This window comes from Dicentrarchus labrax, unplaced genomic scaffold (assembly GCF_905237075.1).
Source record: "Dicentrarchus labrax unplaced genomic scaffold, dlabrax2021, whole genome shotgun sequence".
Lineage (NCBI taxonomy): Eukaryota > Metazoa > Chordata > Actinopteri > Moronidae > Dicentrarchus > Dicentrarchus labrax.
Genome location: NW_026136716.1, coordinates 11,238,664 through 11,250,773, shown reverse-complemented (window position 1 = coordinate 11,250,773; position 12,110 = coordinate 11,238,664). Strand labels below are relative to the sequence as shown.

The 12,110-nt window shown below is 42.1% G+C and overlaps 1 protein-coding gene across 1 annotated transcript in view; it reads left to right on the top strand.

Annotated features, from left to right (window-relative positions):
* Nucleotides 1-541: 541 nt before the first annotated feature.
* The window catches only part of LOC127378953 (uncharacterized), a 141,964-nt gene continuing 130,395 nt past the window's right edge, over nucleotides 542-12,110 (top strand). The window contains exons 1-3 of the mRNA XM_051428333.1: nucleotides 542-734; nucleotides 1,091-1,197; nucleotides 1,946-2,031. Of these exons, the coding sequence (XP_051284293.1) occupies nucleotides 542-734; nucleotides 1,091-1,197; nucleotides 1,946-2,031 (386 nt within the window). The remainder of the gene's footprint in view (nucleotides 735-1,090; nucleotides 1,198-1,945; nucleotides 2,032-12,110) is intronic.

Sequence of the window (12,110 nt, the reverse complement as noted above, 5' to 3'; positions counted from 1 at the left end):
ATTCCGAGACGGGAAAAGAGACAAGAGAGGGCGGAAAAAAAAAAAAAAAAGAGGGGAGAGGTGATTCACGTGCAATGAGGCTGCGATCATGAGTGAAAGTTGGATTAGCTCATTAGGAAAATCTCAGCAGGAAATGGTGTGTACGTGCAAACATACACAACGCGACATGTGTATACCGTGCGGCACAAGTGTGTTTAAGCTGTGCGCGTTAATGATGTGGAACAGAAGCACTTATGATGCAAGAATAGGAGAAATTTCTGATGAATTCGAGGCAATTAAGAGTTGTGTGATAGGCTATAGTGTAAAAACGCTCAGGCAGATGCATATACAATAAGAAGTGTGCATCAATACGGTCAGAAGGATGTAAAATAGTGGATTATTTTGTTTATTGCAGAGTAATATATAGTGTGACATTAATTTCATATCAGAAAATGAAAATACAGTGTAACCCTGGTTAGTTTTAAAGTACTGTCATTTACAGAACCTTTGAATGCATCTCAGTTGTTTCTCGTCTGGTTGTGGAACTTCTGAGCTTACCTGAATGCATCACCTGCAGCTCTCGGTGTGTGGGAAGGTGAGCGACAGAAAAAAAAAGAAAAAAGAAAAAAGAAAAAAGAGAGAAACCTCGTCCTCATTTGGCGGTCAAACGGTGATATTTTGTGAGTGTTGTGATAGAAATGTCACAGGAGCGACTCCGACGGAGTGTTTTCCTCGCGCTTTTCTGAACTATTCCGGTGAGTTAGTTTTAGCTGCACTGTTAGCTTGATGAGCAGTGTCCTTCTGGTTCAGTATATAAAGAAAAAGCCAGTCAGAACAGTCAGTAAATGTTTTAATGGTACTGAGACATGTTTTTTGTGACGTTGTGATGATGTGTTGTCATTGCGTGTTACCGTGAGGAACGGTTAGCCGTTAGCTCAGCTGTAGCTCAGATACCAAAACGATGTTTCATATTTCCTGTACTTTGAGTTGTTTATATTCCATGTACTGAAGCTGTGTTGTTTAATGTACACTGAAAAACAGTCATTTAAGCTGATAAATAATTACGTTGCATATTATGCAGGCTGTTTTTTTTTTTTTTTTTTTTTTAAAGGGAGTGAGTTCTTCGACTCAACTGTGATCCATATCACCCGCCATTGCTGCGTGGAGGCTCTGGGTTCATCGGACCGCAGTGTGGACATCAGTGTGGACATCAGTGTGGTAGGACAAGGCTCAGTCCTGAGGAGTGACACATTTTAGTTGCACTTTTTTTCCTGAGATCTCAGTGTTTTTGGGTTTATTTTTTTATTTTTTTATCTTTTGCTAAAAACAAACTGACAAAGGAACCTAAAGAACTATTTCTCCTTGGAGGACCCTGGAAGACAATATGTAAACTGAAACAGACAATGGAAAACAGGGAAAAATAAGGACAATTGAAGCCATTAAAGGGGGGAAAGAAACACATTTTTAATTTTTTTTCCTATATCTGTACTTACCTGGGTCAGCATTTCATTTAATGAGTGTGAGGCTGAACATTTTATGTTGGGGGAAAAAATTGAATATTTGAATATATACATTTATACCACATTCTGTGTTGTGTGTTATGTGGGCTGGAGATCAATTGCTCTCATGCTTCAGTGCTACTGCCAATCTCCTTACCCGAACCTAGTTGATCAGACGGAACCCGAGGAGACTGAGAAAAAGGTTACAACAGCAAGGTTGATTTCTGGTCACACAGACCAATGTGCATGTATGTCCATAGATTAGACTTCGTCTTGACGGATTTCTCTCGCAGCTGTGTGCCTTTTTTTTTTTTTTTTTGTTGCTTAACACTGCATTGAGGAAAAAAAAAGGGATCTCAGGAGGAAGAGGAGAAGTTAACCGACAGCGTTTTAAATCTTAATGTTCAAAAAGGCTCATGGAAAGCTTTTAAGTGAATCTGAAACTATAATGTTGGAAATCTGTGCAGGGGCTGTACGGCATCCCAACGAAGGTGTCTCCCTTACGGGGGCCGGTCCAGGACCAAACACGGGAACGGTTGGAGGAAATTGACATGTAAGCAAATAAATGATGCTAAAAGCCATTTGGTCACTTAGTTAAAATGGGGGGAAAAAAAACCCAGACTGCTCCTGTTGTAAACACTAGAATATTTAATACATACTCAAAGGATCTAATGCTGATTACAGGATCAAAGGTCTAAGTGTTGCCCACTACAAACAGAATTTATTACAAACACTTTAAATATGACCATGAATCATTCATGAAACTGAGACGAAAGGCATTACCTAGCCACAGAATCAGCCAATTGTTTCACAGCTACAGTAGCTTTGCATGTGATATTATACCCTACATCAAATAACATCAAAAGATCAAAAATTAGAAAAAATGATGAAAACAAGATGCTGTTTTCTTTTTATCATAGCCTTCCCTGGAAATGTTAACTCTCTGCAGCTGAAATCACATAATGGCTTCCAGGCTTACATCCCATCCCAATTCTGCATTTGATTGGACAAATACATCACACTGGGAAAGCAAAATGCTTTCAAGATGTTTTGTCATAGAGTCTCTAATGTCTGTAGAGCATGATGAATAAAAACATCCCTCAGATCAAGACTCAAATGGGAATGGAAATTTGGGCAAATGAAGTACTTAGGCCTAAAATGAATTAGAGTTTTCTTTACGGTGATGGACAGCATGTGGATATACAACTACAATACAGACTGTCCTTTTGAGGCTGCACTGCTTATTGATACAAGACCATCCACTCCAGTTTATTACTCAAATTTATTTTGGTACCACCTTGGAGGCAAGTGGCCATTACTGGTTCAGTGTATTGTACGTCACTTAAACATTGGTATAATATGCTAAAAATAAAAGTATCAATTTAGACTAACTAACTGCGCTGCCAAGCAAAAAATGTCTTAGTGCTCCTGTGCTATTTGTACACATTTACATAAGGTAATATGTATAAATATGGCGCAAAGTTGCCCCCTTTTTATGCAAACGGACCTCATATATTAGCATCTTCAGACAGACGGTAGGCCTACAATACCTGATATTCACCATGTGGGAATGAAAACTGGAAAACAGCTTCAGATCTTGTGCTGTAAGAAACGGAGACGATGGTTACGCACTGTAACAGTAACGCAGAGAGCAGGGTGAGAGAGGACACAGCTTTCCGTGCGCCCAGAGGCATGAGGGACAGCGCACAGTTAAGCCCCATTATGTAACTTTTCTACCTTGAAATAACAGCTTCACTATCATTTTGATGCTACACTGAATAGTAATAGGGTGAATGGGGCCTCTGTCATTCCCACTCTGTGCCCTTTACGCCTGTTCTTGCACTGTGTAACTTTTGGCTCCGGGTCGGAACAAGTGCGTAACGCTTTGCAGCATTAAGTCACGCCCCACCAACTATGTCACAGATTTTGGTGAAATTGGATCATATTTTATGGAGAAAATCTTTTCTGTTCTTTTCCTCTGGTGTCCCCCGGCTGCTCCGCCTCAGCTCTCGTCGGTTTACAGAGTTTCCTGATGGACGGTAGAGTAACTGCGGCCAAATGTAGCTGCTGTTAGTGAGCTTGGACGTACTGCCCTCGGCGCCCGGGGCTGGGTGCTCAGAGCAATGGGAGAGGGTTGGTGTTTACGCTGGCAGCACAGGAGGTTGAGGCCATGGGAGGAGGACGTTTTCAGGCCGGGGACAACGAGGGCAGGGGGGGAATGCTAACAGGCATCCAGAACTGGAGCTGGGAAAGCGGTGTCATGCCGGGACCAAAACTGGGCAATGTAACTGGGTTCAGCAGCTTCTGTGGACACAGAGTTAGCTAATGAGAGCAAAGCAGTCGGAGCCGAGTAAATCTGGGACTGCTTTTAGTCATTAGGGAGAGCTTTGTGAAATAAAAGTCTGCAGACAGACGCCCAGCTGGCCTTCTTGCTGTTGGACTAGTCAGTAATATTAGCTGGCTTGCTGCGTCTTGAGCTGTTGCACTTGCTTGATGTTTGGCAGTGTTAGCAAAGTTGTCAACTCACTACGTTTTTTTTGTTTTTTAAGAAATGGAATTCTAACCAATGCGCCATATTTCCGAGTACAGATTCAATACAGAGTGAGTACGCGGCTGCCATAGCTCCTCCTTTGTGCTTGGAAGGGGAAGGTGAAGAAAGGGAGTTGTAATCTGCTCCATTACACCAGTAGATGCAGATAAATTGGTCCTCTAAAACAAATATCACTGGACCCACTTGAAAAAACTGCTGATGCATTTAACAGATGCTAAACAATAACAAAATGCATTCTTTATGGGCATGTTCGCGCTGTAATAACATTAGCACAAGTATCTTTGAACTGGACCTTGAGACGGGGCGGATAGTGGGTGCAAGTGATGTGCAGTAAGTGGTTGCCGCAGTGCATTCTTTGTGCATTCGGCCCCTCAGTGTTTCAGAGCATCAGTTGAAGGAATGAAGATTTTTCTTCAGAGAATTGCAGATGCGCAGCAGTGACGATAGCATCTATGGATTCCACCGTCCTTCACTTGAGAATATTGCTATAAAGATCAGTAGATTGTGACTGCAGAAGCCATGTTTGGATGCAGGAGCGATGAACCCAATAACAGTCCACGAGGGCGCTCTCCTTGAGAATTTCCATTTTACCTTCACATATGCACTCCTGCACTTAAAACAGATACAACAAATCTCTTTATCCCCGCTGCTGTCTTTACAAACATAATCTCTAATTCAAGGAAGAAATAATTCATAACGCTGGCCAAGGTCATTTATATGAGCGCGTCGGTGAAGAGTTTTCATACTGTTTCGGCTTTAAGGCCCCTAAAAGCGTAGTATGTATGCTTTAGAGGTTTACAGCTTAGTACACTGGTGTGAGGTTTAGGTCTGTTCACATCCTTCATCACTGCAGGCTCATGTGGCATTGTATTGTATCTGAAGTTGTTAGGAAGATCTGATTCTAATGGAGCATACCATTACTTTAGGGAGTGCTGGAGTCGGGCTTGCGTTGGCTTTATTACTGCTTCACTGTCAGTGGCTTGTTTAGCTGCTTTGCTACCAGCTGAATAGTAACGTCCAATCATATTCACACAGGTGTACAGCTTGGACATTTCCTGTTTGCTGTTGTAGCCCCTTCCAATGCCTCAATCTCCTGCTAAAACCACATCAAATAGGGGGGTTTTCTGTTTGTCTTTGATTGAACAACAGTATTTGTTTTCATTCTTGTGCAGGTTATGGTGGCTAAGAGGGCCTAAGCTACAATTTAAGACAAGGAAATGAAGAAAACAACAGTTAGAGTACAGCAGTTTGAAGAAAACATTACAAGCTTCATTATGGTGGCATGCATTACCGGGCTGCCCTCCGGTGTACTCTAAGTATCTGGGACTCTTACTTAGCAAGCTTCTCTTGATTATTTCTCTAGCATCCCTGACGCATCCGTCAACAACATAACATTCTGCTATTGCCATCCAGATAAATCTTTATTCATTATTCACTCCTGCGCTTTTATAAACACTGTCATACTGTATGTATCCTCTTAATCTTCCCCAAGTCAGCTCTGTGTTATTAAATAAGTATGAATGGGTAGAGGAATCGTCGGATGCACGCTCCATCTCGGGGGGGGAAGCTAAAAGTAGCACGCTCCAGTGTTTCCTATAACCACTAGCAAACACTGACACTCACTTGTGGCTTGCTAACCAATGCAGCTCTCAGCTCAGGACAGTGTGTACACACAGAGACACACACACAGTCACATGTTTGTACTTGACACTCACCCTGATAGTGTGACTTTTGACTTATGTAATCTGAGACGAAACTGCCCCCACCAATCACTCTCCCTCCCTCCCTCGCTGCCTTCTCCCTGAGGCAATGTGGAGACAGTGGTTGCGCAGCTCCAGCTTTAGTGTCCGTCAGCATGTAACAGGCCCTGAGATCCTCAGTCAGCGAGACACTCAGGGCGTAATGAGCAGACAGCGGCCCCGCGTTAACACTGACGCTAATGGATTTCTACAGTTCAGGAGCACGCCGCCGTCCCCGTGGTCTTAATTCAAACAGGGATTAGCAACAGGAGAGGGAGTCATCTGCTCCTGCACTGTGTGAAGAAAGGGAGCAGATGAGGGGAAGAGACAATCGGGGGAGGAAGAAGGGGGGGGGGGTTGTTGTTGGGCGGTGGGTCTGACTGGAGGGTTTGAGTTTTAGTCTGACAGGAGCAGAACTAATGAGTTGACCGTCAGTATCTAGGTGTGGTTTGGTTATCACTGAATCAAAATGGAACGTGCATTGTCCTCCCTTTTCCCCTGAAGATCAGAGGATTCTAAGAAGAAGTTGTCTATCCTGGCATTAGTTAGTTCCCCATACATCCCAGCCGGCATGCTGGGACGTATGGGAACTTGCGTGGATATAACCTATTTGTAGTTGGCCTCGCTCACTCATCCTCGGGACGTGTCTGCCGCAGCACTTGCCACGCTACCGGCCGCGTTTGATCATCAGCTGACAGAGATTCAGCCCTGTACCTGCTGCTTCATGTGCCACATGTACCCAATTAAAGCGAGCTTCCTCACCCCCGCCGCTACGGAACACGCTGGCATTATATTTTCCCAGGAAAAAAAAAGAGAGATATTTTTGACTTTTTCCTCAGAGGTTTACCCCAGCCAATGAGTATCTCCACAGCAGCAGGTTTTTAAGTGTGACATTAGATTAAGATTAATCTAGGTTAGTCATGATGGTAAAAATACATCGTTTTGCCTTCAACTTGCAAAACCGTTCTCCTATTAAAAAGATTTTCCTTTTAAATACAGGTGTTAGCTCCATTAAAACTGCTCCTCAGTGCCTAACTGAGTGCTTTACTCGCCTCCAGAATATTGACCATGTATCATTGTTTTAAATCTGCCAAGAAGGCTGCCACAGCTGCGCCCCCGACTGTCACTGTGTGCGGATGGTCTTCATGTGTGCCCATTAATTCCTAATTTACATCCTTTACTTATTAAGACTGAAGGCGAATAAATCCTAAGAGTAATTCGGTCAATAATGTTGTCGCCACTGGGTTGATCACGGGGCAAAAAGACAGTTAAATCACGAGTCTTATTCTTCTGTTATTAAGTCCGAACAGCAAAGGGGAAAGTTTAGCTAGAACTCTTCACTGAAGTCTGTGTCTGACACTCACTCGTGTGCAGCAGTTTGCTGTCTGTATGCTATATTTACTCCAGCAAACATGCATTTTGCTGAAACACGTAGATGATGAGCACAGAACTAAATGAGGTAGATGTAACTGTGTGTGTGTGTGTGTGGGGGGGGCTGCTGCTGTGATCGCGCCCATTTGGTCGATGATGAAATTATTCAGCATGAATTGTTGATGTCTTGGATAATTGCACGTTTCCATGGATACGGTCCCACTGAATGTGGCCTGCTCTCACAGTGGAGATGGGCGAGACGGGAGACAGCGGCGATGAGATTAAAACAGCCGAGAAACATGGGAAATTTCGTGCTGCTGGCTCAGTGACGGATGCCATCGCGGGGCTGCTGCTGCTCGAGGATAGAAGTGCCACCTCCTTTCACGCTGTGAGGGGCACCACGTGTTGGCATGCTTGCTTCCCCAGCAAAAGTGTAAACCATGTGAGGGGACTGCTTACTGTCGTTACAGATGTCAGTGTTTTATTAAATTCATATAAGCATTGATAATCTATTTTTAAAAAAGCAGTGGTTTCCATCCTTTCACATAACCTCATTTTGTCAAGATGAAACAGCAAAGAATGAAATCAATCAGCTTTGCCTTAAAACCAGTCTAGAAGACATGCAAATGAATATGTGTCACAATAGAAGTCTCCGATTCGCCAATGAAAATGGGGAAACAAGGAAGCGCTGGCTTTCGCCACAGGAAATACAGACCTAATGTTTAGTTCTTATTGGTTAAAGTACCTTTTAAATAGCTATGTCTCCATACATCAGTCACATTGATATGAAGTGCAAACAATGTTAAGTAAAAGTACAAAGAAAATAAAAGTTTGATGAACACTGATCCAGGTATAAATTAAGATATTTTGTACTGAATATGTAGCATGGCAGATTTGGTAACACACCTTGAAACTTTGGAACAGTATTACACTAAATTGTAGGATTTAATTCCATGTTTTATTCATGCAATCAATGTGTTGTACAGTTTTTTTATATATATATATATATATATATTTTTTTTTTTTTTTTTTTTTTTTTTTTTTTTTTTTTTTTTTTTTTAAAACATCTGTTTTCTGAGGATTCAGCACCCAGAAAGGCATACAGAAACGGAACGTCCTGATTCACTATCGTGTCAATCAACACCCACACTCAAAACTCAGCAAGTATACTCAAATTGCTGAATTTTTAAAGTATACTTTGCTTTACTTTATGTACAACAGACTTTGAAATATGGACACAGGCCAAGTATTCCTTTTGGCAGCCAAGTTGAAAAAAACACATTCATTTTGGCTACAAGCTGTGCAGCATAAATATGAACTTTCACCTTGGCTGCAACGCAAAGTAGACGTGGACAGAATGGAGGGACACGGCCTCTCTGTGTTGAACAATTCCTCCCACACACCCCACGTAATAGTTGGTATAAGTTTAAACCCCTTTTGCTACGGCTGAGACAGTTGGAGTCATTAATTTCCCGATGGCCGATTAGCATTTTGCTGCATCTTGCAACTTAACGTGATAAATACAGCCAACAAACCCGCATATTGCTGATCTATCATCATCATTATCTACTGCCTTTAATCGTATCTGCCGTTGTGCTTTTAATGTCAGTAGATTATTTATATTTAGCCATTTTAAACTACATTGATTACTCTAGATTTGTCCCAGAATTACCTTACACTGGACTTAAATTAACTAGAAATCATAAATTCCTTATTGTTTTTTGTTGGATGACAAATGTCAATATCTGGGCTAAACATTTTTCTAGTTTTTATTTATTTATAGTCCTCGGCAAAAATCAGTGTGAGAATATCGGAATCAAAAGTGCAGAAATGCTGTTGAAAGGACAGAATGGAACGGGGTTTAATAAAGAGAGAAGAATGGCGGAGAATGGAAAGAGCAAAGAGATGGCTCTCTGAACACAGCTAGTTAGTTCCAAATGCATCAATAGGGCCTCCTCTTGACTCAGGCGGTAAATTAAGGGGCAGGGCCCATTTTCCTCAGTGGGAACCTTAACAGGAATTCTCTCATGCGTGGAACCAAGCAGCCTGATGGGTTTTCAGCCTCAAACTGTCAAAGCATTGGAGAGGGAGGAGGGCCCCTCCTCTCTCTCCAATGTGGGGGTCGACCTTTTTTTATGCAATGTAAATTGAACAGGGGAACTGTACATTTGCACCGGATAACTGACCATCCTGTCAGAGGAGAAGGGTGGGAGGGAGGAAGGGTTTATGTGCGTTTGTGTATGCATGTGATGATATTGGATGTTTCCTGGGTGAGGTGAAATTGTTCACAGGGTGAAGTGACCAAGGTTTTTACTGCATAGGTATGTAGAGCAGATAATCACCAATTCCATTATTGATTTTGTAGTAGGAGGGGAGGGAAAGAGGTAAAAAGTACTTGGAAAAAAATGGCTAAACAGTTAAGTAGCAATGACCATAGGCAGTTAAGCAGGTACCCCACATTACAAACATCCTGTTTGCAATGGGGCAGGATCCATCATAACAGGCTACAGGAGTTAAACGCCCCAGGTTTTTAAGTAATGTTATAATGCTCCATGAATCTAATAATGAGGGGAAGAAAAATCCCATAAAATCTGATTGTGTTTCTCTTATGAGTTCCATTGGCGGTGAATTTATCCAACAGCTGGGACCCGTTGAATGAAACCTGCAAGGACTCATTTGTGTTGAATATCAATTCAATGCTCAAATGCATTTCTGAAAGTAGGGGCAATTAACAGGCTAATTATCAGGACCGTGGAGAACATTCTAATCAGGGGAAAGAGCTTAAGTGAAATAGTGTTGTCAACGTTGGCTGAGTCGGGGTGAGTGAGAGAGGGAAATGTCTTTGGACTTGACCTTTGTCAAAAACTTGTGAAAGTTAGTTTACAAATGCTACATGGTTGAATACCTTGATCGTATTAACTTTTCAAAAAACTTCATAAACTAAGAATCCATCCTATATTTTGGCTTATATACTGTCCAATAAGACAAAAACAGTCTGTAGTTTCTGGGTCTGTGAGGTGAAGCCAATGCGGAAGTGTCTTAAACAGGCATTCTATGTAATGGCCAGTAATGACGTGCGCCACCGCTACTGGCTCCAAAAAAGCTCCGTGGCAACGAAGCTTCAAAACGCTACTCCACAAACCAATGCTAGTGGCTCTGTGCGGCTGCTGAGCTACAATCCAACGTCAGCATTTCAACATACTCCAAACTAATGTTCCAATATTTGTTGAAATATGTCAGTCAGGACCAAAGTGGTGGTCTTACAGCATCATCCCTGGAATCCTGCACCTAGCCTGGGTAAAACTAGTGTAATGGCTCAAAGCAGGGGTGTTTTTTTTATTTTTTTTATTTGCTCCTGAAAAGCTGACACTCTGGTGATACAAGAATTCCCACCTGCGCTGACAATGTGACGGCCCAAATTGTTGCAAGCGGGATCGTCAGCTTTGCTTTTTGCACACTGTTTATTTGCTGCTGGAATGAATGGGGAGACGTTTTAGTGAATAGCAGAGGATTGTGAGTCAGGTATCATTTTACACTGTGCATGTTTGCCAGTTGCTGCTCCATGCTTTTACTCCCCCTCCCGTGAATCGACTTATTCTGAGACAAATTTTAGGTGACACAAGGAATCTTCAGCTCTAGTGTACAACAGAGAGAAAAAAGGTGGTTGGTGTGTAATAAGACAATTTTCGTACACAGATTTCAGTCAGTTACTTTTCCCGATATTCTATTAAATGTGGATCTCTGCACTGATTAGCATGTAGTTGCCTGGACCCGACGTAACGGCACCCTCCGTCTCTCATTAACTCTGTTGATATCTTTTGATCTCCTGCCAAATGATACTGGGGCAAGGTGAAAAGTTTAGTTTGGGGTGGAGAATGCATCTATTAAGGCTTTAATGAAAACACTTGACCATTTCCTGGCACGGCACCAGTACTAGATACAATGCAAATATACGCTGGACCTGAAGGGAAGATGGAAATGTTTACTTCCCAGCGGGTTTAGTTCCAGTCTGTGGCTATAGAATATATAGAAAGCCTGATTTAAATGTCTCTCTTGAGGACAAACAGTGAATTATTACATATTTAAACCCCATAACAGTATGTTTATGTATTTATTCTTCTGCAGTATAGCCACTTGAGGAGACATTTTCTAGGCGGTTGGCAGTACCCAGTTGCATTTAGCTGTAAATTTAGTTGAGCCTGGATGGACTCGTCTGTGCTTTGTCCGTAATTTACCTTGTCTCATTTCCATAGCAGCTTCAAGCCCCGAAGAAACAGTTAAACATGAGCATCTGGGTTTATGCAGTGTACTCTCTGTTCATTTTGCTTTGCAAACATGAGTAGCCGGCTATCAGATGTCAACATCCATCTCTTCATTATGTCATTATAAACCCTGTGAGAGTCGCTCCCTGCAGTTGCCTTGGATTACGTTCTCTGTCCAAACAAACAGCAGCTGCATTTACTGTGCAGGAGAACCGAGACACACCATTGAGCCACAATCCTTGGCCTTATTCTCCAATTTTTTTTTGTTGTATCATATGGCAACAGCATATCCTCTCCAACTCTCCCAGCTCTTCTCTCTCACCTTGCTCTTGTATACTGCGTACAAATAGGCGGCAAATGCACGCGAGATACAAGTTTGTTCTCAATGACTGTGATCTGGCATACCTTACATTTGGCTTGCTAATGTTGGCAGGTTAGGTAATAATTATTCAGCATACTTGTGTGTTTGTAATTTGTTTTGAATAAGAGCGTCGGCTGTTATGCCAAAAAATGTGAATGTAAGCTCTGGGCCAACGTCCCCTCCCTCCTTTTGTACGCTTTCTTTTTCAAAGTCTCGTCAAAAGGCCCAAGTTTGATCTCTGTGGCCATTTTTTTTTTTTCCTCCAAATAGTTTTATATTGAGCATCTCACCTTTCATTATACATCAATATCCGAGCACTAACAAGCTGTAGCAGTATTTAAAACTTTT